The sequence below is a fragment of the Anolis sagrei genome, chromosome 1 (assembly GCF_037176765.1).
Source record: "Anolis sagrei isolate rAnoSag1 chromosome 1, rAnoSag1.mat, whole genome shotgun sequence".
NCBI lineage: Eukaryota > Metazoa > Chordata > Lepidosauria > Squamata > Dactyloidae > Anolis > Anolis sagrei.
Genome location: NC_090021.1, coordinates 248176398 through 248203231, shown reverse-complemented (window position 1 = coordinate 248203231; position 26834 = coordinate 248176398). Strand labels below are relative to the sequence as shown.

At 38.4% G+C, this 26834-nt stretch overlaps 1 protein-coding gene across 2 annotated transcripts in view; it reads left to right on the top strand.

Moving 5' to 3' along the window:
* Nucleotides 1–26445, top strand: part of NUCB2 (nucleobindin 2) — a 42134-nt gene extending 15689 nt beyond the window's left edge. Inside the window, exons 2-14 of one of the 2 annotated variants that reach the window (XR_009631025.2) lie at nt 2849–2992; nt 4373–4480; nt 6345–6471; nt 9451–9554; nt 13012–13197; nt 13454–13544; nt 14168–14226; nt 16063–16155; nt 17650–17739; nt 18890–19060; nt 20427–20508; nt 23339–24834; nt 24974–26445. Coding sequence is in view for 1 of the 2 variants with exons in the window: in XM_060767826.2 (XP_060623809.2) it covers nt 2849–2992; nt 4373–4480; nt 6345–6471; nt 9451–9554; nt 13012–13197; nt 13454–13544; nt 14168–14226; nt 16063–16155; nt 17650–17739; nt 18890–19060; nt 20427–20508; nt 23339–23460 (1377 nt within the window). In the remaining variant the exon portion in view is untranslated. Of the gene's footprint in view, nt 1–2848; nt 2993–4372; nt 4481–6344; nt 6472–9450; nt 9555–13011; nt 13198–13453; nt 13545–14167; nt 14227–16062; nt 16156–17649; nt 17740–18889; nt 19061–20426; nt 20509–23338 lie in introns of both variants that reach the window. The other variant, XM_060767826.2, reaches the window with a different exon arrangement.
* The last annotated feature ends 389 nt before the right edge of the window (nt 26446–26834 follow it).

Here is a 26834-nt window from a genome sequence, read left to right as displayed (position 1 = left end):
CTTCCTTCACTAGTTATTAAGCCTTGTTGAAGAAGTAGGAGATAATGTAGTGGAGATTCCCCTTACCCATAGCCTTTTGGAGTTTTTTGGTGTGTGAATTTTTTGACTAAAAATATTACTGCTTATACCATGGGTATGAAACCACTGGAAATGGGTGGCTACAAAGATTCCCACCCCACAGACCCCTAGAGAACTACATCCCCAATTTTCCTCCAGAGGAAGGTATGGAGAATGGGCAGTAGTGCTTCCTAAAGCTTCCATGGAAGCCAGACATTATTTGTTAGTTTGGTCCTTAGACCTTTACATAGATGCAGACACGTTCATGAGTCCTAATTGTAAACATATTGCCACGACGTATCTTAACATGTGGTTATGTGGGGGTTGTCAAGATTTATTTATTGATAATATTTAATACCATCTAAAATATAGAGTTTAAATTATTAATTTATTTGAATTAAATGATAGGGTCTTGTATAATTAGTGTCTATCTGCCCTGAGTCTCCTTGGGGATATAGGGCTCAATATAAATAGTGTTGTTGTTGTTGTTATAAACATCAATTGTTTGTATTTGGTTTATAGTTACTCACATCCAATACAGGCAGTCCCTTAGTTACAAACACCTGACTTGCAAATGACTCACACTTAAGAACAGGGGTGAGACAACAGGAAGTTAAATAAATCTTCCCCTAGGAAGGGAAAATCACTCCTGGGAGAGTTATCATAGGGAAGAGGTGTCTCCACTAAAGCTTTCCCATCAATCCTTGTTTCCACAACAAGCTAATTTTTTCACAGTCCAATTATCACAGGGACAGAAAGTGAGGCGAAATCTTCTGAATAGGGGCACATACAGCAAAACAAACACCACAGGGGTATTAGCCCTTCCCTACGCTATCCAAAGCATACAAGTTCAACAAGAGCAAACCTACAGAACACATCTTGTTCGGAACTTGGGGAGAGAGGAGATTCCATCTGAACATTAGGAAGAACTTCCTGACTGTGAGAGCCGTTCAGCAGTGGAACTGTCTGCCCCGGAGTGTGGTGGAGGCTCCTTCTTTGGAGGCTTTTAAGCAGAGGCTGGATGGCCATCTGTCAGGGGTGATTTGAATGCAATATTCCTGCTTCTTGGCAGGGGGTTGGACTGGATGGCCCATGAGGTCTCTTCCAACTCTTTGATTCTATGATTCTATGATTCTATGATCCTGTACTTTCTGTCCACATGTGACAAAAATGAGGTAAGATTTTTGATCCCGTTTCTGTTCTGTTCCCCCCTCCCACACACACACACACACACACACACACACACACACACACACTTTCCTGTAGCCTAGATAAGATTTACTTCTCCCTTCTGGCTCAGAAGATAAAGTGTGCAGTGCAATCAGGGATAGTTGAATCCACCATCTGGTTAAGGGAGCATGCATGGATTTAATAGATTTATTCCAACTGATATTTATTTGACTGATCAAATTTCGCAGTTTGATTATTCAAATTTTGCAGTTTGGTTATTCAAATTTCGCAGTTTGGTTATTCCTTTTGATGACTTCTCTATATAAAGGTTCTGGATTAAATGTTTTGGTTTGAAAGGGCTGTAGATTAGACATGCAATTACTGTTTTTAAGGCAATTCGGGCTATAGTATTTCTGTTCAATATTGCTCTCTCTCTTTCTCTTTCTGATATCTTTGAGAATTCCAGATGAATAGTAAGCATAGGGTTTGGCCATGGGAATCCCATTCTTTTTTCATTCCACCTGCTTTGCTGAAGTGTTGCGGTCCATCCATTGTTTTCCTCATTTCTCTGAACTGAACTTGAAATTGGTCCTAAACATCCCATGGCCTTTAGGGTCACAAATTGCCTGCTCCTACAAGCCCTTAAGGTACAAGGGTATTAGAAATAATTAACATAGGCCAAAAGACTATAGTCATTGGTGTCTATGTGTGAAGCATAGCATGTGTGTTTGTATGCATATAATATTTACAAATAAATTGTTAATTGGAGTGGATGCCCTATGGGAGATTATGGGCTAGAGTCCATCCCCCAACTTCTCTGTAGACATGATCCCAGATTGGAACCACCATTGGGTCTTTGGTTCAAATCAACTTTGTGGTGTGGCATGAAGCTTACTGATATTTTGGATGGAAGAATGCTCTCTTGGGTGGTGATTTAACCTGCAGGTTCCACATCCCTTACTCTAGTTGTTTCTAAATTGACATAATTTAGATATATGCTTTTATGGTTTTAACCTGGATTGTTTTAATATTAATGTTGCTTAATAAAGGTAAAGGTAGTCCCCTGACATTAAGTCCAGTCATGTCTGACTCTGGGGTGTGGTGCTCATCTCCATTTCTAAGCCGAAGAGCCAGCGTTGTCCGTAGACACCTCCAAGGTCATGTGGCCGGCATGACTGCATGGAGCGCCGTTACCTTCCCGCCGGAGTGGTACCTATTGATCTACTTACATTTGCATGTTTTCGAACTGCTAGGTTGGCAGAAGCTAGGGCTGACAGCGGAAGCTCATGCCGCTCCCCGGAATCGAACCTGCGACCTTTCAATCAACAAGCTCAGCAGCTCAGTGCTTTAACCCACTGCGCCACCAGGGGCTCCATGTTGCTTAATACTGTTTTAATATTTGTATATTTTCAGTTGTACTGAAATACCTTTAGTTGTGAGCTGCTTTGAGTTTTTATGTGGAGAGAAAAAGCAGGATATCAATAAAAACAAACAAACAAGCCAAGCATCTGGGATTCCACATCCTCCTAACTTTTTTACTTTTTAAATGAGCTACCTGTGATGGATTAAAATTGCCATGTTGGAAAGCTACTTAGAAATACATTTTTCTGTCTTATTTTAGGTAAGATGGAGGACTGTTTTATTACAACAGTGTGTTTTGCTGCTCGCCTATCTTGTAATTACACTGGAAGCGGTACCTATAGACATAGACAAGACAAAGGTAAAAGAGGAAGAACATGTGGACAGTGCAAAAGTAGACAATCCGGTAAGTCAATTAATTAAATAATAGCAATTATTTTCTACCAGTATCATAGTCCTATGCATGACAACGGACTCTGAATTGATAGTTTTTTTGATTAGAAGATAAATGTAATACTGTATGTTTACAGAGACTATGAACTTCTTTGCTACTATTAGCTTCACTTGCTATTGGAGTATTTAAAAGGACAATTCAAAGTTCCTTCTATAGCTTTGGTCCAGACTATCTCATAGACCAGGGGTCCTCAAACTAAGGGCCGGGGGCTGGATGCGGCCCTCCAAGATCACTTACCCGGCCCTTGCTCAGGGTCAGCCTAAGTCTGAAATGACTTGAAAGCACACAAGAACAACAACAATCCTATTTCATCAGCCAAAAGTAGGCCCACACTTCCCAAAAAAAAAGTTTATATTTTTAAATTGTTTTTCATTTTAATTATTGTATTGTTTTAAGTGTTTTTTGCACTACAAATAAGATATGTGCAGTGAAAAAATATTCATGTTTTTTTTTCAAATTATAATCCGGCCCTTCAACAGTTTGGGGGACTATGACCTGGCCCTCTGTTTAAAAAGTTTGAGGACCCCTGTCATAGACTCTGCTATTTATTTATTTATTTTATCTCACCTTTCTCCCAATATAGTAAGTCCTTCCAACTCTGATTCCTTGACTCTATTCCATTGTAATATATATATATATATATATATATATATATATATATTATTTGTTTAAATCTATAAACAAATAGTTTATAGTTTTCTACCAATATCATAGTCCTATGCATGACAACGATTCCTCGGTTTGGATATGAATAAAGATGATGATAATTATGATGGTGGTCATAATGTCATATATGGGACTGTACATTTAGACCCTTTTGTGTTTTATTTATTTATTCAATTAGTTTATAGGTTGCCCCCCCCCCCCCCCCCAAAATTGCAATCCTTTTTCTATTTGATACGTCCCTTTGGAAAAAAGGAAGATCTCATCACTAATCTTTTACCATCTTATTCAGTTCAATTTTAAAGTTAGCTGGTTTCTCCAAGTAAGTAGGAAATGGGGCAGGGGTGGTAGACAGGACTGTAAGGAATCTGTCACTGTCCTATTACCACATAGTCCTGTTGTACTCCTTTTCTGTGTTGCACAGCCTCCTATTTAGAAACATCTTCTTTGAAGAAACCAGTTAAAGCTGCAGTTCAAACAGAAGTGGACTTCTCGCAGGATGTGCACATTTATGGCTTGCATTGTGAATACATTTTCGCTTTTTAGCATTGAATAATAATGAAGAGGGTTGTGTAGGATGTAAGTTCTTGTTTAGCTTTAAACATCTCTTTGAGGAGACACATTGTTCCACTGCTTCTGCTTTACTGAAATAATATTTATTTTTTGAAGGATACCGGGCTTTATTATGATGCTTACCTCAGGCAAGTGATAGATGTTCTGGAAACAGACAAACATTTTAGAGAGAAACTCCAGACAGCAGACATAGAAGAAATAAAGGTATGTACAATGGCAGTAGGTCTTAATAAACAGAGATGAAATGACATTTTCAGTATAAGAATATGCTGTGCAATCCTTATTGATTTTAATGGGAAAGATGTCTACATACTTTAATTTATTCCATTGACTCCAGTGGTATTTTAATGGTTAGGGGGGGAAAGCTGAGAGTCTCTGCTTTCTTACAGGAGTCTGCAAAGCAGTCTTAAGTCCTGTGACTCCCTTATCCACAGATTCAATATCCTTACTTTTACTTACCCATGCTCCCAAAAAATTCTCCTGGAAGTATTTGTGGGCCTCTCCAGGTATTATAATCACCTGTGGAGCAATAGGCCAACCCTGCCTATTTGCCTTGATGTTGCCTTGTTGTTTTTGTACACTAATGTAAACATAGAGTGAAACAACACCAGATGATGTTAGCAAGGGCTCAAGCCAAACATGGTAAAACAACATCAATGATACATTATATCAATACGATAGCAGTGGGGAAAATTAACATTAAGTGAGATCATTGTTGCTAGTATGCAGATCATTGTTGCTAGTATGCAGATCATTGTTGCTACTATGCAACCTCATATGGTAAAAGCATATCCAATGTTATTGGTGAATTCTGCTGCTAAGAGTTTCAGTGCAATGCCCACATCAGTATGTATGGTCATTTAGTCCACAGTAAATGCTGAGATAGAAATTTGTTGCCCATGCTAGCCTTACTAGGCACCAATATGCTTGCTTCAGGATTCAGGAAGCTAGAGAAACATCTTGATTATGTTTCTTGGAAGGCAGAAACTGCCAGTGGTGATACAAACTGCTGTCACTATTCCTCGTTCTGTTTTTGGATGCTTCATCAAATCTTTCTGGTGTCTAGAGTTGTTAGATTGAAGACTAGTGATGGTTCTTGTACTTTTAATGGCAGTGTAGGAGAAGAGTTTCAGCAGAAGTTTGTTTGCCATGCAACCAGGTAAAAAGCCATACCTGCTGAAATTCTGTCTTCTACATGGACATTAAATGTATAGGAGGCATCTCCAGTTTTCACCCTGGCAACTCTAGTGGTGCCCCTAGGAATAGTTAACAGCACTTTTGTTAGCTCTTCGGGCTTCAACTCTTAGCACATATATCAAGGAGACTGCAAAAGGAGATTGGGTTTATATCTTACAAATATATTCTAGAACTGTTTGTCATCTAACTGCTCCTTGAAAAGTGTGAGAGTTTGCAAGATTTTATCCTTCTCTTTAGATGAGATTATGCACTTCTTGTACATAACTCTTATGAGTGCAGAGGAGCAATGTTGGTTTGTCCTCATATGTCAAAACAGAAGGAAAGCATCATGTTATCCCTTGTTAGTTTTTTTCCCTGTTGGCTCCTGCACCTCATCATTTTACTTTGACCAGGCCTACTTTTCTCTCTTTCTGGCTATTGGTCTTCTTAATCATAGTTAACGCTTTTTTTGGTGAAGCAACATGACATAGTGATTGAAGTGTTGGACTAGTACTCCAGGTGATGAGAGTTCAGATCTGTGGTGAGCCATAGGAACCCACTGGATGACCTTGTGCAAGTCACATTCTCTCAGCCTCAGGTGTGGGAAATGGCCAGATTTCCTCTGAATAAATATTGACACGGATATGATCACAGTAATTTGGCATCAACATGAAATCTGTTAACAACGTGATTTTTATATTTTCTTCTCTTCCTCACAAAACCAGGATATTTCCTCGCAATCACAGCATTCCATTTTTGATATTGATAAATTCTTCGGCATTTGTCTCTAGATACACAGAACTCACAGTAACAGAAGACTTAACAGTAGATTTTAGGATAGAACTTGTCACTTATTTGTAGCTATCATTTTTCTTGTTGTTTGTCTTGATAGAGTGGAAAGTTAAGCAAAGAGCTGGACTTGGTTAGTCATCATGTAAGAACAAAACTGGATGAACTGAAAAGACAAGAGGTTGCAAGATTAAGAATGTTAATTAAAGCCAAGATTGATTCATTTCAAGGTAAGAACACCGAGGAAAAATTGGAGAAGTGACTGAACAAAAGGCTGGCATCGGATGTAAACAATTATACTTCAATTGCCACTCTTTTGTTATGAGTAGTAGAGGTAAATGAAACTGAAAGGTGCGAGTGTTTCTGCCACCCTCTGCGACCTCGTTTGACACTCTCGTCTTTTTGAGAAATAAGGGTAAACAAGACAAATGGGCTCCAAGGAAACCACAGACACAGAATTAATGATTTTCTACTGCAATTCTAAAGTAAGAGACACACCAGTTAGAATATTATTTTTTAAATTATCAGACACTTGGCTGCTCCAGTTCTTTGGATGCATGATAGACTCCAGTGTGTGTGTCTATGTGTGGAGTGTCTCCTTCCTTTCTGATTCTAGTGGTAAAAATAATACAGCAGTGTTCTCCTGTTACTGTAGCTGTAGTTATTCGTAAGGGTGCAACATAGAGAAGACTAAAAGGGAAAACATTATGGAGGAGGATCTGCAGATAAATTGGTGCTGTGCGGCATTTGAAATCCTTGTATTTTTGAGCATAAATAAGTTATTTTTGGAGAATGATAGATTAAGCTTTCTGAAGGAAAGTTTTAGGCTTTCTTTAAAGTACTTTGGGCCAATTAACTTATAGATTTCTCCTCTGTTCGGGTTTCATTGTTCCAATGCTTATGAAGTAACCCAACATTTTGGGTGCCACTGCTCATCCAACATTCACAAAGTTCAAGTAAAGACAGAGAAAAAAGACACCTCATTTAGATTGCTGTTGTTTTGTATGCTAGTGGTTGCCATTTTTCAGGTTCACACAGTACTGATGAGGGAAGGCAGACAAAATCGCCAGCTCCAAGCTGCTTATTTTTCCTGTCTTACATCCATCACGAGCTGAGCATTTCCCCTTTTTCTTCCTACTATCACCTGCAAATCATTGTACGCTTGTATGTGATACTTGCCCAAAATATGCCATCTGCAATCAATTGGTTTTGCCTTGACAAGGCTAAAAATATACGTTCCTTTTCTTCTAAGCAGAATTTTAAGTAGCAATATTTTAAAAATTATATATAGGATAGGAAAGTAACGTTGATTTTCCAGGCTAGTAGTGGCTTGTGCCCTATCTATGTACTGCAATAAGTCAATTTTAGAGCATGCTGTGCTGAAAACTACTTGTAATATGACAGAATTCTTATATTTGGAAGAAGCAAATTTATGTACATCAGAGGTGGGAATCTTTGATCCATCAGATGATTAGGCAAGCAACCCTCACAAGCTATGCACATAAGGGGTTTATAGAGACATCATTCAGAACATCTGGAAGGCCAAAAGTTCTCCACCACAGGTATACATCATATTTGGAAGGAATAAACTATATTTAGTGATCTACAGAAGAGCTGTGTGCTGCAAGGGTATGTTTTTCTCTAAGAATTTTAGCATACTGTGGAAAAACATGGAATGTTTTGTAGTATTTCCTATCCAAGACATACCTCATTAAGCACAGCATAGTTTTAACTTCTGTCAGACCAAATGATTTTCAGTTGCTTTACATGAAATATTATCCTTCCCCTCAAACAGCATGCTGCTTTGGCCTGGGCCCTTCCTGAAACATTTTCACCACTGCGATCTTTTGGGTGTTGGTATTTGTAAAATATGGTATACTGTAGGCTTGTGCATAGATTCGTTTTGGATGTTTGCCTTCGTTTCTCCAGCTTGTTTGGAAGCCCGTAACAGCATGGGCTCTGCAGCCATTTTTTACCAGCCACAACAGAACAGTGGCTGTCAAAAACCTCCTGTTTTTGGTTTCTTTTGGTTACACATGGAGTGTGGGAAGGAGGCAGTCGCTAGAAGGAAAAGAATTCCAGGAAGCAAGGTTTTTAAAGCCCTCCCTTCTCTCTTGATTTGGAAGCAGAAAGGAGATTGAAACGTGAGGGGGTAAGGCACCAGTTCTCCTTTCCGGGGGCCCCAAATCAAGAGAGAAGGGAGGGTTTTTTTTTAAGGAAGCCCAGTGTAGGATACCTCAAGGTCGACCCCTCTTCCTTCCCCGGGAAATGGAACGCCTCCCTTAAATGCCTTGAAAAACTGCCTCCTGCAGGGAGAGAGCTGCGTGCACCTGCAGCTCCTGTTTCCTCTAGAGTAGAAACAGCTTTAATGAAGCATTAAACCCAGATTATCTCTAAAGTCAGAAGGAAAAGGATCCCAGGAAGCAGAGTTTCTTAACCATCCCTTCTCTCTTGATTTGGAAGCAGGAAGGAGACTGAAGTGCCGAGGGGGAAAAAGACATTTTAAGGTGTTGCCAGTTCTCCTTTCTGGTGCCTCCAAATCAAGAGAAGGGAGGGCCTTTTTAAGGAAGCCCAGAGTAGGATACCTCCAGGTTGATCACTTTTCCTTTCCTGGAAAATGGGAAGCCCCCTTAAAATGCCTTGGAAAACTGCCTCATGCAGGGAGAGAGTTGTATGGTGTGTGCTTCTGGTGCTCCTGTCTCCTTTACAGTAGAAATAGCTTTAGCTAAGTATTAAACCCAGGTCTCTCTACAGACAGAAAGGAAAGGATCGTAGAAAGAGTGATATCTTAACTCTGATACTTTTAATCCATGTCTTAATGAAGGATTAAAGAGCAAACAATGTCTAAAATGATGGGAAGGGGAGCCTGGGAAGCCCCCCTCCCCCATAATGGACTGGGTAGAAAATGAATCTTTTGGCTTCTCAAATTGAAAATGGATTTCTGTCGTCTGGAATTCGGGAAGCTCCCAAAAAATGGATCAGGTCCCCCACAGAAATCTGGGTCATCAATACAGATAGTGGTTTAACCAGATTGCACAAGCCTAGTATACAGTTTAAATCCTATCCCTGGAACTCTCCCAGTTTTGTAAAATGTAAATGTGCTTTGTGTTTTAAAAATGAGCTTTAACTGTCATACAATGCTTCATGTATCATATATATTTAATGTACTTAATTTCAACGATTATCTTTTTGTGTGGGCTACTTTTTAGATTCTGGCATAGACCATCAAGCTCTTCTCCAACAGTTTGAGCATCTGAACCACAACAACCCGCATACCTTTGAAGCTAAAGATTTAGACATGCTAATCAAAGCCGTAAGTGTTGAGCCAATCTTTCCCCAAATGCTTGCTTGCTCTTTTTCCTATATTTTTCTACAGTAGAAACCACATGTTTTCCTTCTTTTTCATTTTGAATAACTTCCATAGTTACTTTAGACATCATAGTCTAAGAATGCTATTTGGCTCTGTCATGTAATATTGTGCCACAAAAGAATTTTTGGGGCATTTAAAAACAGTCAGTTCATTTTTCTTTTGGTGTCTCATGTGACATACAGTTTCATGCCAATATAAGCAGCCTTAAGTTTCTCTACTGCCTTTGAATGCTCTTTTGACCTATGTCAGCTAATGCCCTTTTATCTTTAGCTCGGCGGGTTTCTTGTAGGTCTGTATGTACATGACTCATGCGACATTAATTGATTAAACAACGTTGGTTGTTTAATCTGTCTTTTAACCAATTGCCTGATTACACTAACATGTATTTGGATATTATCAAAGCTTAGCTTCCTATTAAAAATTAAAGAAAGTGACAGCTAATTCACAACTTTAAAAAGATTCTGTGATTCAAATTCAGTTAGGACAACCAAAATAGTCATATATTATAACAGGTCTATGACTGATTAAAATTGCTGTTCTACAGATCATTCCATTGAAGCATTAGTTAATTAATCTGACAATCAAAGCTTAATGGCTTTAAAAAATAAATAAAAGTAAAGTTGGACACACACATACATCACCATTACTTGTGGACTTAGAGCAAATGATTGTATTGCCAGACATGAAATACATCAAATTTGTCTTTGCCCTGATTTTTTTCTTTATGAAATTGGCTAAAACAGTTAGAAGGACAGAACTGTAGAATGAAATACTTGGCATTTACATAGTACTTGGCACAGTCCAAAGTGTGGCAAATAGATTATCTCAGTAGGAGTTAGAACAACCTTTTAAGTAGACCAGTCCTATTTTTGCCTTCCTGCAAATGGGGAGGACAGAGGCTGAGAAACCGTGAATGCTTAGCTCCCCCTAGTGAGTTCAGTGCTGAGTGAGACTTCCAAAGAATGTTTTGGGACACTGTGTTCTTAATACAGTATGTTATATATTAGTAAGAGAGATAGATACTTGTGGAAATGTTTATTTTTCTTCTTTAGAATAGTGAATGATGGTGAATAGCAATATGAAGAGACAGAAGCAGAATTAGAATACTAGTGATGGAGTCAGACTGTAATTTGTATGTACAGGGGCCAACTTGCCTGCGTACCTGCTGGCGAGAATTAAGACTGTGCTGGCAGGCAAAGTCTATGGGACTTCTTTTGGCTGCTAGCTGGGGGAAGCCCTGTAAGCCTTGCCTCCCCTTTTTTTAAGAGGAAAAAGGGAAAAATGCAACTATTATGCAGTGAAATATGGTAATTCTAGAAGTACTAAATAGATTTACTAAAAGTATGTTTCTCATTCAGTTGACATACTTCATAAATCCTGAGCGGCTGAGAAAACATGTTGTTCTTCCAGCCACACAAAAATTCACCCAAAAGGATTTTAATCTCAAATATGCAATTATGTCCACCTGAAATCAAATGTCTTTCTCCACCACTGGAGAGTGGGCAGTCACTGAAGACTTAGATGTCAGGGGAAAAAAATGACTAGTTGCATGCCCATAAGCATAAGGATAGTTTTCTTTAAAAAAGAAAAAAAGAAAGTATCAGGCAGCTGAGTTCGTTGTCCTTAGAAAAAGCAATGCCTGATCAACAACACTGGTGGTCAGGTTGTGATGGAATGCAGAAAACCCCCCTAATCTTGCCAGTTTTGTTGATAAGTATTGATTTAAACGCTTGACCCTTGGAAATACTTCTGCACTGTATGACCTCCATATCCACACGATGTGTACATCTAACAAAATATGTCCTCTCTGGGAGTTTTCTAGGTTTTCCATATGATTCTGTGGTATACTTCTGTTGGTAATTACCATAGAGCAGGCCTGCACAACCTCCAGATGTTTGGGCCTCCAATTTCCAGAAGCTCTAGCCAGCTGTTTCAATGGCCAGGAATTCTGGGAGCTGAGGTCTAAAACACCTGGAGGGCAGTAGGTTGTGCAGGCTTGCCATAGAGTCAGGCCTGTAGCGAGGGGGTGGTTTTAGGGGTTCAACCCCCCCCCCCGAAATGTTTCAGGTTTTTTTAAAAAACCTGGTTTACTCATGAATTTTAACTGGTTAACCAAATCCCCATGCTAAGTCTATGAGATGCAAAAAATGAAGAGTCCCTCCAGAACTGCAAGCACTGTCTCAAGCAAATATTGACAATTTATTCACACTGTCATTACTTGCAGGAATAGCCGATGTAGTGAAGCAACCAAGTTGGGGGTGTGTGTGTTGAATGCTCTCATTAAGGAAGCCAGACTTGGTGGAGGTGGTTGACAGGGGTGGGGCTGCAGGCTATTGAAGGTTGCTCTGCCCCCTGCTGTGCTCTTTGATTCACTGTGAGCTAGGAGGCAGGTTTCAACCCCCCCCCTGAAATTTTCAACACCCCCCCCCCGAAATTTTCAACCCCCCCCCCCCCCCCGCCGAAATTTTCAACCCTCCCCGAAATTTTTTTCTGGCTACGGCCCTGCATAGAGTCATCATGTAATAATAATCATCATCATCATCATCATCATCTGTTTATATTCTGCCTTATCTCCCCTGGGGACTCAGGGCAGATTCCAACAAACAAAAAGGCCTCAATGACAATATTCAGTGCCTCAATGGCAATAAGTGCAAATATAATTACACAGAAGAACTCCACATAAAAGACATCTTAAATATAAACACTATAACTTAAATAAAGCGTAATCTATCAAAAATTATAACTAACATAAAACGTGAACATAAAACATCTGAATTAATTTACAAAAGCACCACAAAGGTTCACAGATGTGTACATTGATTGTATGGCCAATTACGTTAAATGGGCTACTATGGACTAGCAAGGCCCAAATGCATTTATACCTTCCAATCAGCAGTCATGGAGGACCTACAATTGAATTATTCACTTCAATACCGTTTACTATTATCCACAGCATCCTGTTTCCACGATAATTCAAGAACATATTCTCCACAGACATGGGGTTGTACTGTATTTGATAATCTTGATTATAATGCAATGCCCTCCTTCAAACATCCTGTCATCAATCCTGTGATTCTGACTGTTATAATTTTGGCAAAAAAAAGTGATTTGAGCTGTAACATCTGTTCAACTCGTTTAGCCTTACATACTCTGTACATAGATGAGGGCCACACAAGCTTTATAGTGGTGAGTCACCCCAGACAGATCTGCTATATCACACTGCATTGCTATCCTTTCATCTATCGAATGGAGAGAAAGGCTATAGACTATAAAGTGGTGGAGTAAATGCACACAAAAGCTGTGCTGGGCTGAAAGAAGTAGTTCATGCTTCATAGTACAGTAGGTTGGCCTCATTGAGGAAGCAAGCACCTTTTTATTTGTCTTTTTTAAAAATGTGCAGGCCACAAGTGACTTAGAAAACTACGACAAAGCCCGTCATGAGGAGTTTAAACAGTATGAGATGATGAAAGAACATGAAAGAAGAGAATATTTAAAAACACTGGATGAAGAAAAGCGACGTCAGGAGGAAGCAAAGTATGAGGAACAGAAGAAAAAGCATGCTGATCATCCCAAAGTGAACCATCCTGTAAGGACTTTGAGATGGTGCAAGGGGACAGAGGAAATCTTTCTCTCTTCTGTTTTTTGTTTGCTTATTATTTTAAAAATGTTCTATGGAAACTCTGCTTCTAATATGGTTGGTTATTAGTTGAAAAAAGATTATCTGGAATTTGATTTCTTTCTTTGACAGGTAATATGCAGCTACATTGCCTTAAATATGAATTTAAGGCAATGCAACAAATATGTGTAATAATTTACACTTGTTATTTGTGTTCAATTTGCAGGGAAGCAAAGACCAATTGAAAGAGGTGTGGGAGGAAGCAGATGGGCTAGACCCCAATGACTTTGATCCAAAGACCTTTTTCAAGCTGCATGGTGAGGAAACATAAAGTTTACTGTTTTATTTTTTAAAAAATCTTCAGTAATAATGCAAGTCTTTTAGCATTTTACAGACTGATTTGTTATTGCATTTACTTTTTGCAGAATTTAGTGCCAACTTCATCAGATACATGAAAAGAGGGAAATGTCTGATGTTTGATTGCCTAAAATTTATAACAGAGTTTTAATCTGAAGTTTAGAGAGTACTTGTAAAACGTTAGGATGAAAAGTGGATTTATCCCACAATGTTTATGCAATACTAACAACACTCTTATTACTCAGGCCTTGAGTCATTCTGAATTCTATTTAAATATTATTCACTTAGGATTTTACTTTGAGTGTTTTCTAGGCGTGCAAGAAAGTAGAAATTTGGAGAGCAGGATTTTTGAAACTTCTTGGTTCATTTGTTAAACAAAAGAGAGTGTTTACATTTGTTTAAATTGATTTAAAACCAAATAGTTAGCAGACATGATCAGACAAAAAGTTGTTATACATAATCTCTGTGCCAGTATTAAGTGCAGATGTTGACTTAGCATTGTATTGATGGATAAGACCTTGTATTCATGAGTGTAGTCACTTTTCACAGAAGCTATTATTTAAAAGTCTTACATGTTTTACAGATGTCAACACTGATGGTTTTCTAGATGAGCAGGAGTTAGAAGCCTTGTTTACTAAAGAGGTAAATATCTGTAAACTGACTAGTGCAATTGAGGTACATCATATGAGTAGAGACGGTCTAGGTGTGGGCTGCTAGGATAGCAGCCCATACTTTGGAATCCTAGGTGTACTTAATGAGTATATGCATCACACTGAAGATTATTTTTCTAGTTCAGTATATCCTTATAAAATGGCAAATATAATAATATTTTCTATTCCAAATCAGAATTCAGTTCAACTAAATATGTATGATGTTACATATGCAGAAGGGTTTTGTAAAAGTTGCAATGCAGTAGATTAAGTCATTTATATAGAAAATCAATAAGGCATTAAGAAATAATTATACTAATTGACATTCAGCATGTTTATTGTATGTGCAGTCAGAAAAGTCAAAGAATGACTTATGAATCAATATACTCAGGAGAGAATAATGTCAGTACAGGTTGAGCATCCCTTATTTAGAAATCTCAAATGCTCCAAAATCCCAAATAGTCCAAATGGAGATACTGACACCTTCACTTTCTGATGGTGCAGTATATAAAAACAAAAACTTTTTTGTGTTCAAAAATGATTTTTTTAATACTGTGCATAAAATTATCTTCAGGCTATGTGTATATGAAACATAGATACATTTTGTGTTTAGACTTTATTTCATTATGCACATATATGAAAATATAAGCATTCTAAAATCTGGGGAAAAAATCCAAAACATTTCTGCTCTGAAGCATTTTGGATGAGGGATATTCAACCTTTAGCACTATACTTCTGAACTGCCACTATATGCAGATTTATGCCACCTTTTTGGAAATCTGTGAGCTAACAACCCATACGCTGGGGCAAATAATTTGTTTATGAAGGGAAGGGACACATCTACTCATGTGTGGAGGTACTGAGTGGGATAAGTAAATGAGCTTCCTGTTTTAGTTTGCTCAAGTTGGGGGCAAGGGAGCTTGACTACCATGAACCTTGTTACAGTAATCTGCCCCAGAGATTACTGGATGATTTTGATCCTGCTTTCTGGGGAGTAGGATGAGTGTTTAGCTTTGAATATGCATCAAATATGTTCGAATGATTTTAACTGTGAATCTTTTTAATACTTTCTATATTTAATTCTGTTTTAATATTTGTATAGTTAAAATGCTGTGCTAACATTTTATGTTAAGCCGCTTTGAGTCCCCTTTGGGGGAGATAAAGCAGGGTATAAATAAATATAATAAAATAATAATAATCTGTACTTATTGCATTGGCCCTGTCTACCACCAATTAATTCAGCCCACAGAGTCTATATGGTATGTTTCTAACTGCTGAGAAAATATGGCCACAGCATTTTAGGGTTCCTCTTTTCGAATAGTTGTGGGACATGTTAAAACCATGGGCTCTATGTTGTCCTTGTTTATTATATGTTCAAGAAGAAAGCTTAGGAACAAGAAGTGATGCCATTTATTACACTGGCCATTGATATCACAACCTGGCATTCATGCTCTGGCTCTATGGATATGAATCTGTATGCTTTGCATGTTTATATACTGTGCTCCTTTACAGACAGAGAGTCAATCTCATTTTGTTTTGCTAATTTTGAAATCTGTAAGGTTGAGGTGCCAACCCTTTCTGAAGAGATCAGAGATTTAAGTCAGTTCAGTGCATGGAAGGAAGAAACCACATTTTTGTTGTTGGATAAAGATAATCTAATTCAAAGAAATTAGATTATTTTCCACTGTATCAAAATAAAAGCCAAATACATTAACCATATTACATAGTTTAACAATAACAGTTGTGGATAATCTTCTTCAAATAAATACAAATGCATACAAGTATAAAAAGTACAATAAATATGTTTCTGGGTGGCTCGTTTTTTCAGTTAGAGAAAGTGTATGATCCCAAAAATGAAGAGGATGACATGATAGAAATGGAAGAAGAGAGGCTACGAATGAGAGAACATGTCATGAATGAGGTAATGCCAAGGTTTCATGTTTCTAGAAAAACCAGTTGTGCACATAATTCTGCTATTACGACAAGAGTTCCAGTAGAACATATGGACAGTTCACACAATGCTTTATGCAAATTGCAAGTTTCCCTATCTGTCACTAGGCACAGAGGTAAATGGAAAACATGAAAAAGCTAAGTTTGGGTATGACTGGCTCCAGTGCCCTATGGATATAATGACATTTCTTCTAGCTGTGTGTCATCATGGAAACTGTATTGTCGAAGGCTTTCATGGCTGGAATCACTAGGTTCTTGTGGGTTTTTTCGGGCTCTAGAGCCATGTTCTAGAGGCATTTCTCCTGACGTTTCGCCTGCATCTATGGCAAGCATCCTCAGAGGTAGTGAGGTCTGTTGGAATTAGAACAATGGGTTTATATATCTGTGGAATGGCTGGGGTGGGGCAAGGAGCTCTTCCCTGCTGCAGCTAGGTGTGAATGTTTCAACTGATCACCTTCATTAGCATTTGAAGGCCTGCCTGAGCCTGGGAAAATCTCTTGCTGGGAGGTGTTAATCTGTTCCTGGTTGTTTCCTCTCTGTTGTTTTGCTGTTGTAATTTTAGAGTTTTTGGCTACCAGTATTAAAAAACTAGTATGTAATGTAACAAATGTATTGCCTGACATACCCATATAAGCAAAGAAAACATTGATATGTATCAGCAGTCTATAACTGCTTTCCTCAGCATTTTTTAAATTTCGTACATTCAAGTCACAGGGTTTGTACTTTTTGGGGATGGGGGAGGGGAAGCTTCCCCTAATTTGCTTTCAATATAGATGCTGTATTTCATATGTCCAAGCTAGAGCTTGTTTTTTTTACTAGATAGCGTCATCAGATAAAGATAAAATATTCTTCACAAATGACAGAATAAAAAATACTTTCATCATACAAAAATGGTAAAAAAATTCCCTTTCCCATCAAGGACCAGAGCTTTTACAATGTAAATTATTTTAAATATTAAACAATTGTCCTGAATGAAAAAAATCCCTTGATGATAGAATTTTGTATGTACCTTTTATCTCTGACTAGGTTCTTTAACATTCAAAAAGACCTAAGACTGAACATATATATTTGTAAAAGTCTTGTAGAGTCACAAGTCTTTCATGTGATTGATAAAATCTCTAGTTGTTGATTTGCATTTTAAAATCTCTATTTTCTATTGAGAAAGAGAAGACTTGGTATTGTGGAAATATTTGTATTCTGTCATCTGTTTCATCCATTCTAAATGTGGAAGACAAATCTTGTTAGAACAAGTTTGACTTGGAGAGATGAGTTGGCATATTTGATTGTGATGTTTTGAAAATCTAATTTCACCATCAAGATAATTTGCGCTATTTACAGTCAGTGTTTTTTGTGTCAATTCTGTAACAAAAGCATATGTCATTTAATTTTTTTAAAAAAAAAGTTACATATAACTACTAATTCAGTGACCTAAAGTAGCTATATCTGTTTCTATCTATTTTAAAAGGTTGACATCAACAAGGACCGGCTAGTGACTTTGCAAGAGTTCCTCAGATCTACAGAGAAAAAAGAGTTTTTGGAACCAGACAGCTGGGAGGTAATATAATAGTGTTCAGGTAGAATGTCTACACCTTAAAGCTACCTGTTAACTTATGGTGAATCATAGTTTTGTTTTTTTGGACAAGGAATTAATATTAAGGGGTGGTCTTCTCATTTCCTTCCTTTGAAATATAGCCTATAGAACCAGCTCTCATCCATGTACTACCAAGCCTGACGTTGTTTAGCTTCCAAGATCAAACAGGATCTGATGTGTTTAGGATATATAGAACCAAGGCCTGGAGTCATAAATCTGATCAAAACAAAGTGTAGTCTTTTTACATTGGATTCCTCTCCTCAGAGTGATGAGCTCTCCCAGGATCATCCCAACTTTTGTATTGCTCTTCCATTTATTTAGAAGTAAAGCCTCATGCTATATGTATGTATTGGGAAGAGGGGTGAGGGATGGCTGGGGAGCTGGGCTATGGACAGGTGAGGGAGGGAGGGGGAAACCCACATATAAATAATGGCCCTTCCTCTCTTCCCTCTGTATGGTGGGGGAAGCCTGGAGGATCCCCTTTCCCCCTTTTGCTCACTGGCTTGGCCCAAGCCCCACCCTTGCAGAGAGGAAAGGACATGGCTTTTGGGGTTTCCCCCTCCCCACTTGCTCCCTGGCAAGTGAAGAAAGTAGAGGGAAAAGAAGGAGAGAAGGAGGAGAGGAAGAGGATGTAGTAGAAGAGAGGAGGAAGGAGGAAGGAAGAGAGAGAGAGGATTGAGGGAGGAAGGTAGTAAATATTTGGAAGGATGTCATATGGAAAAGGGAGCAGGCTTGTTTTTTGCTGACCTGGAGACAAGGACTAGAGGCAATGGGTTCAAATTACACTTGAATATTAAGAAGAACTTCCTGACCATAAGAGTTGTTCAACAGTGGAACACTCTGCCTCAGAGTGTGGTGGAAGCTCCTTTAGAGGCTTTTAAACAGAGTCTGGGTGGCCATCTGTTAAGAGTGCTTTGATCGTGCTTTTTCTTTATGGCAGGAGGTTGGGCTGAATGGCCCATGTGGTCACGTCTAATTCTATGATTCTGTGATTGTATGATTCTAATAATAGGAGGAAGAGAAATGCAGAAGGGAGGAAGAGGAGAAGTTCATCATGTTCCCATAACTTTTTCATTCATATCTAACAATGTACTGCAATGTACTTCTTTTTCAGACCTTGGATCAACAGCAAATGTTCACGGAGGAGGATCTGAAGGAATACGAAAGTCACATTTCCCAGCAAGAAAATGAACTGCAGCTACAGGCATTAGAACTTCAGAAAAAGAAAGAAGAGTTACAAAGGCAACAAGACCAGTTGCAGGCTCAGAGACAAGAACTCGAACAGGTGCTTCTAGAATAGTTGAAAGGTTTCCTATCACTTTAATTCATTCATTACAGGTGTGACTCAGTTAACGGAGTGCATGTGCTCCTAGACATTACTACTTTAACAGAAAAATTAGTACCAGTGGCAGAAAGAACATGGAATGAATAGGGTTAGGTTTCTACAGTAGAAAACGAGAAAGGCAATTCAATCTGTATCAGCAATAATTGTATTCAGTACTAATGATATGCACATGTGAAATGAAACAACCAGGTCAGGTATAAGTGAAGAAAAACATTTTGGATCCTTGAGCCATTTTTCCCTTTACTTATATAAAACTTATCTGACCTGATTGTTTCATTTCACAAACTTCCATCTAGACAAAGGACAAGGAGAAAGGGTGGGGTTTAGAAGCACTAAGATATTATTTGGTAGAAAATTTGTTAGCTGAACTATGTCTCTATGTTTATAATAAGATGACTACCTAATTACATTTATATTGAAAGTATACAGCCTTTAGAATGTATTAGTTGGTTCCCATGTTGAGAATGCCTGGGCAATATCACCATGACTTGCATCAGTACCGTTCCTCGGTTGCCTAAAGAGATCTTGATTAGCATGGTCTGAAAACAATGTTTATTCAAGATCTTGACGAGTTGTTATAGAAGTACACTCAAGGCAGCTATTTGCTACTTTTCTCCTGCAGCATTTATATATTGTTTATGATTGGGTTGTTTCAATGTAGTCCAGTGGTTCTCAACCTGTGGGTCCCCAGATGTTTTGGCCTTCAACTCTCAGAAATCCTAACAGCTGGTAAACTGGCTGGGATTTCTGGGACTTGTAGGCCAAACACCTGGGGACCCACAGGTTGTGAACCACTGGTCTAGTCCTTCTGATTATATTGCAGTATCATAACTTGCTGTAGTTGTATATTGTATCTGTTTTGGTTTTTTTTTTTTGCCATCGATCCCAGTGTTGAGCAAAAGGCAGAATATAAGCAATATAAAATGTAAATAGTAATACTGAGCTAGATGGTCTGAGTTAAGATATTTCTGCTACATTTGTGCTCTTTGCTATTTCACTGGAATTTATGCTAGAGAAAAAAATACACTCAGTAGATGGAAAAATGTGAGATTATCCTGCTGGGCTCATTGGGTGACCTCTGGTTTTCTGTGTCGTTATGAATTATGGAATCAGGAGGCCCATGTCTTTGCTCTCTTGATTGTCTTAAACCATTAGTTGTTCTGCAGGTTAGGCAGGTATTTTACTGTTACACGGTAGAACCTTGTTTGTGTTTTAATAGAGAGCCTTGTTTGAAGTGGACACCATGATACTCCTTGATTTAAATATTTGTCATCTCATTGCATATAAATTTTTCACTGTCCAACAGGCTGTTCAACAAATGGAAAAGAAGAAGTTACAGCAAGGACATCCTCCCTCAGGACCGAATGGAGAGCTGAAATTTAACCCCCGTAAGTACATTATTTCCCTCTCTGTGCATTTTCCCCTTTTCAATTATTCTCCAAAATCCAGGATCACATCACAAATGGGGGAACAGAAATACCCACTTTTCTTCTGTCACTTTAACAGCATTCTGTAGCCAACTATTGGAATTACAGGGTTGTAGTTGGACTAGCATAGCTATGATAAGGAATGCTAGAATTCAAAGTTCAACAGTATTTGGAGAGCCACACATTTCTCTCTCTGGGCCTTGTCAGGCATGGTGGCCTCCTAGTGTCTTGAGAAGTTTGTTTTTATTTTAATGGTTTTATATAAAAGTTTGACAACTTGTGGTTTAGGCAGATAAAATAGGATATTTTAAAATAAACCCATAGATGAGCTAACTGGGGAAATCTCCCTCCCTTCAAGTATTTATAATACTTTTAGATATATCTAGAAGGCTTGAAAAACAAAACTGGAAGAGGAAGTCCCTACCAAACATTTTCTTAGGCCTTTCCGCAACAACAGATGACAGTACATTCCTGCAGATAGATATGTATTCAGTTTCTCAAACTTGAAAAATAACGTTGCCATTGATTTCAGTCATAGTAGACTTGGGGGTTATTTGGGGTGATCAGGTGCACTTCATCTGGGCGAGAGACAGTTCCAGCTTCAACAAGGCTCTTAACGTCTCACTGCGATTCATGGAGCTTACCATTAATGATGGTGATCATTACTTAGGAGGAAATTATTTATGCCCATGAAGCCAAACAAATAACCAGCCACAAAGCCAAATGAATAACTTGGCTGGCACTAGATGTGCTACAGATGAAAGACAGATAATTGCCATCTCATTAAACTGGAATGTCAGATGTCTGGCAATCAGAAGCCCGAGACTGGCTTCTTCCCATATGCTCCTGTTACCAAACATTTCAGAAATGAGAACTGGAAATGGTTAAACATAAAATGAAAGGCAGCTTTTATACATCTCTGAGCAGTTGCAAGTTTAAAAAAATCATTTTAGCACTGCACAATAGGCAAGGTGTCTGTGTGCCCATAGATGAGACTAGATGTTCTATCGATTTTTAAAACAGACATTGTTATTGTATGAATCCTTGAGATGGATGACTTAAGAAACAGTATTTATTAATAAGTACAGTCATCCCTTCACATTTGCTGGGATTACAGGTGGAAGATCCCCTGTAAAAGTGGAAAAACCACCAATTTTCTAAAAAAACATTTTATTTTTCCTAAGAGAACACTTTTCTAGGAATTTCTAGGTCCTCCAGTGCAACTCTATAATTGACTTCTAGCTGCAGGAGACCATAGAGTTATGGTCACACTGGAGAACCTCGAGTTTCTTAGAAAGACCATATTAATCAAATCCATGAATAATCAGTAAACTCATAAATGTGGAGAGCTAAGTGTTTATGTAGAGTTTCATATTTTCAAAAGCTTATAGGATTTCTGTTAAATCCTTGATCACCGTTTTTTAAAAAAATCTGCTCATTTTTTCTCACTTTCCAAAAACAAACCAACAAAAAGACAGAAGGGTAGGAATAGTAATGTGTATGGCCAGACTCCTGCTGATGAGCTTTGTTGATCTATGCTGAAGTTACACCTACGTTATGCAAACCCTATCTTGGGTTTTTCTCAACATCACCTCTATTAGTGATAGAGCATAAATACCGCAGGGTCTGGAAGGGGATGATAATGTACAGACAGGCTCATAAGACAGGAATCAGTATTTCAAATTCCTTTCGAATTACCTTTATAATTAAGCACCAGTAGGAGGTGAATCTTTGTCACTTAGTAGTAAATCTGCTTTGGCCTTTACTCCAAACTTGAGAGGATCTATCAAAGTTTAGCCTGTTTAGCAGATGGGGTCAGCAACGTCGATAGCTTCTTTAAGTTCAGACTAAATCCCAGGGCAGGTTTACCAGTTACTCAAACCACTAGCTGCCTTGTCCAGAATCTTGGACTTAACCATTTTCAGTGTCCAAATGCTCTTCAAGTGCAGGGATGCACAGACATTTTCAAAATGGCAAGTGAGTAAGGGAAGTCTTTGTGGCCAAAAAGGACCCAACCAAAACTACACAAAGGTATCTTTGGTCAGAGGAGCCACCTGAGCATCTAATCACAGTACACGTTGGGGTTATTTGGGTTGGATGTGCAAACCCTTGTTCCAGTGATTAGAACTAACAGCTTGTTCGTTTGCCTCTTAAGTTTGAAAAAAATATTTTTATAGACTGCGTTGAACAATGAGGACATACATAGAGTTGTTCTTAGTGGTTGCTCCCTCATTTTGAACTTTTCCGCATTGGGTAGGTGTTTTACAACTATAGTTAATTGGGAAGATGTGTCCTGATTCCTGTTTATAAAAATGGCGAACTTCTTCATATCCCTTTATGGGGGAGGTAGCACTACTTTCATGTGCAGAGATATCTCTACTAATATGTAGAGCTACACCTGTAAATGAAATAAACAAACCTCTGTGTGGGTTGCTGTAAGTTTTTCAGGCTGTATGGCCATGTTCCAGAAGCATTCTCTCGTGACGTTTTGCCTGCATCTATAGCAGGCATCCTCAGAGGTTGTGAGGTCTTTTGGAAACTAGAATGGGGTTTATATATCTGTGGGGTGTCCAGGGTGGGAAAAAGAAGTCTTGATTGTTGGAAGTAGGTGTGAATATTTCAATTGGCCACCTTGATTTCTGTGTATTGTTTACACATACATAACCAATTAATTTTGCAAAATGGATCAAGTTATATAAAATACTGCCATGCATTTTTCTCAAACCTGTAGATTTTGATTACAAAGCAATTGTTTAACTGCGTTAACATGCTTTTTGCATTTTCTTCACAGCTGGAGAACAACCCATTGCTAATGTGGAAAGTCACCCAGCAGGAGGTGTTCAGCCTTTATCGCCCGGAAGCATCCCCGTACAAGACGCTGCTAGGCCAGAACATGTCCAGACTCATGCATAACCACTTGTGCCTCAACTTTATACCATATTTTGGGGAGGGAAGTGAGTTAATCTGGGAAAGGGGGCCAGAGACTAAAGACAAATTGGGAACAGATGTTCATTTTCATCTCCATTTCAAATTGATAATGCTTAGTATCTTAATTCATCATGAAGACTTTCAAAGGCACAAATGATAGTTTTGGATCTTTGTGATGAGAAAGATCTATAAAAACATTTAACTTAAGTAGACAGCAGGATGTATCTCACCTTTCTTTCCATGAAGGCTGTTGTTTTACTTGAATATGATTTTGCCTGCCAGTTCACTTGTGCTTTGGAAAGTCTACCACCCTTGGTTCATGTTTAAATTAAATATATTCTGATCATCATCCAGAAGATACACTGATGAGGAACAAGATCAGAGAAGGGAACTCCTTGCTTCTTTCTCTCTTTTCGTAACAATGATCATGCTGACAGTTTCAATTGCCAGTGAGTATAAAGTGAAAGTTTGCTACACCAAGACCTATTGCCAAGTATAACCAAGAGCTGCAAGAACTTGGCATGTGACAGTATTTTCCTAAAAGTGCTAGCAATTGAGAGTCAGAATGTTAGGCCTGTGGATGGAGTTCTTTGTTGCTGAGCTCTCTTTTGCTTCTTGAGACTAATGAAAAGAAGTCACCTGTGATCTGATTTCAAGAAATTCCGCACATTAAAAAACTTCAGATATAATTGCTGTAGGGAGTAATGAAAAGCAGTGAATGTCTTCTGTTTACAAATGCCAACATAAGAATCCTTCAACTGAAATATTATGCCTGAAGTGTATTGATTAAGCCATCTTTATTGTCGTTGACTGAATGTAGTGAGTCAGCTGGGTCCATCCCCGCCAGTTCGTTGTGAAGATCTTTTTGTCCTCTTTCCTTTCATAAGATGTCAGTTTCATTTATCCCTCTGTATGCTATGAAACCGAGCTCTTTAGATGATGAAAAAATATTTTCAGAGTTAGTGAAGACCTTTCATTGTCTTTTCCTGAGCAAAACAGCTTACCCCCTGCTGTAAGATATTTTTTTTCAAAAGCAGCGTGTTTGAAGCAGCACTTCACAAAAGCTGCATTCTGAGTATAAGCTGAAATGCTTTCTCAGTTTTCAATACTAATTGAGGTAAAAGGCATGTAATTTTTGATGTGGGTATTTCCCAGAAATACTAAGTTGGTAACTTTGAGAATAATTCAGGCCTTTTCAAACAGTGGCTTCAATTTTCTGGGGGTGACATAGCTGTAATAATTTTAGCACAAAAAGAAATAACAAGTTCTTTGTAGATGGAGCCCATTATAATTTAAATGTATTTCTCCCTCTGTTAATCCTACTTGGACACATCTTTGATGAAAATTGTATTAATATTGGTTGCAAAACATTTAAAGCAGTGGTTCTCAACCTGTGGATCCCCAGATGTTTTGGCCTACAATTCCCAGAAATCCCAGCCAGTTTAACAGCTGTTAGGATTTTTGGGAGTTGAAGGCCAAAACATCTGAGGACTCACAGGTTGAGAACCACTGATTTAGAGTCAAATCACATGCCTTTGTGGGACCAAATGGAGGTTAGAACACTGAACCAAACGGAACCTCAGACACCAGCTCTTATGTATGTACCATTAATTAAGTAGGTCTCCCTTAGTTGAAACTAAATACTCTTAAACCTGAACCTTCAAAGCAGTCCTAATACTGAAGAAACTTTAAAACCATTTGTATTTCCAAGAAATTTGAGATGGTTTGTCATTTTTATACAGAATTTCAAAGAACTGTTCTCCAGAGGAAATAGAAATGAAAGTCAGAGATTTGCTGTACAAAGGTTCAGAAGGAAAAGTATGATATACAACCCATTTAGTCATGCAGATTTTGACCTTCTTGTGATGTAGTTTCTCTTTTAGTGGGCTACTTTTTAATAACTACCTTCTCTTGAATGACTTTTCATACTCTTTTTACATGAAACAGGTATTTTCCTATTTGCCCATTTAGGGCCTTTTGAGATATAACTATTAAGGCATGTGGGAGACACAATTTTTTTAGAGTTTCTCCTTGCCTCGAAATGTGCAGCCTTGCCTTGTGCAGATCTCCCCCTTAATCACACCATCATGAATGCCACAATTTGAGTGATTGCCAAAACATATTGAAAGCTGAATTTTCTGTTGAAGCTGTAGTGTCTTTTGAGTAATAAGTACTCAACATTTGGCTTTGCATAGCCTGGAAGGCCGTGTGAGAAAGCTTTACATAGAATGAACCCCGAGACTTGCAAGCTGAGCTTGTGCCCCTGACCCTCACCACCCTAATTTAATTTTGCCTCTCTTTCACTTGCTTTTGCCCTTGATGTCTCTCCTGCTTTGAAAGTCTTTCAGTTCTCTGTTCTTTTATGATCCTAAGAAGAATATTGTGATGTAGTTGGGATTCAGTGACAGAATTCTTTCTGTGATTTTGCTGCAACCTCATAGCAACCTCTTAGGAGGATAGTTGCAACAACAAGCATATTTTTAATCAGAATGGTTGAAGAGATGTGGCCAACAGACATCATGAGAGTACATGATTGATATTCGATGGTTTAATTCTTTTAACACAGGCAGATGGCTCTCCAGGTGTTTTGGACTTCAACTCCCAGAAATCTCAACCAGCTTACCGGCTGTTAGGAATTGTGAGAGTCCAAACAGCAGGAGGGTCAAAGTTTGCCCATGCCTGTTATAACATATACAGCAAACCACCACCCCAACCCAGCCGAGGCTCTTGTGTTTTCTGTTCTTTACTTGAAACAGTATGCTCCACAGGCACATATTTGACCAGCAGCTTAGGTCAAGGTTGTGATGCTTGCTTGAGGTCCATCTAATTGAAACACAAAAAATCCGTCCCTTCTGTATTTTGTTTTTAGCCTCACAAGTATTTTCAGCCCTAAACAACCTGCTGTCCTTTAATTTTATGCAACATTCATCTCTGTTTTACCCTATGAATAAAATCAGATGACTCTCAAAATGAGATAATTGTGTGCCTTGCAATCCACAAAGTTGTCTTTTTCACTTACATATTTTGCTTCAAAACATGTTTAGGTTCCTGATACTTCACTTAGCATCACTACCAGCCAAGCCATATTTTGAAAGAAAGATGGTAGAGGGTCAATAGAGGTAGTGTGGTGTAGCAGTCTGAATCTGGGGAAACAGAAACACCTGCTCAGCCATGGAGACCCACAGGATAAGTCACACACACTCAGCATCAGAGGAAGGGAATAGCAAACCTCCTTTGAACAAATCTTGCCAAGAAAACCCCATTATAAGATTGGCATAAATCAGAAACACGCTGAAGACACAAAACCACTCCACAAGGCTTAAGTTCACTGAAATCAAGTGTGTTTTTTTTTTCGTTTC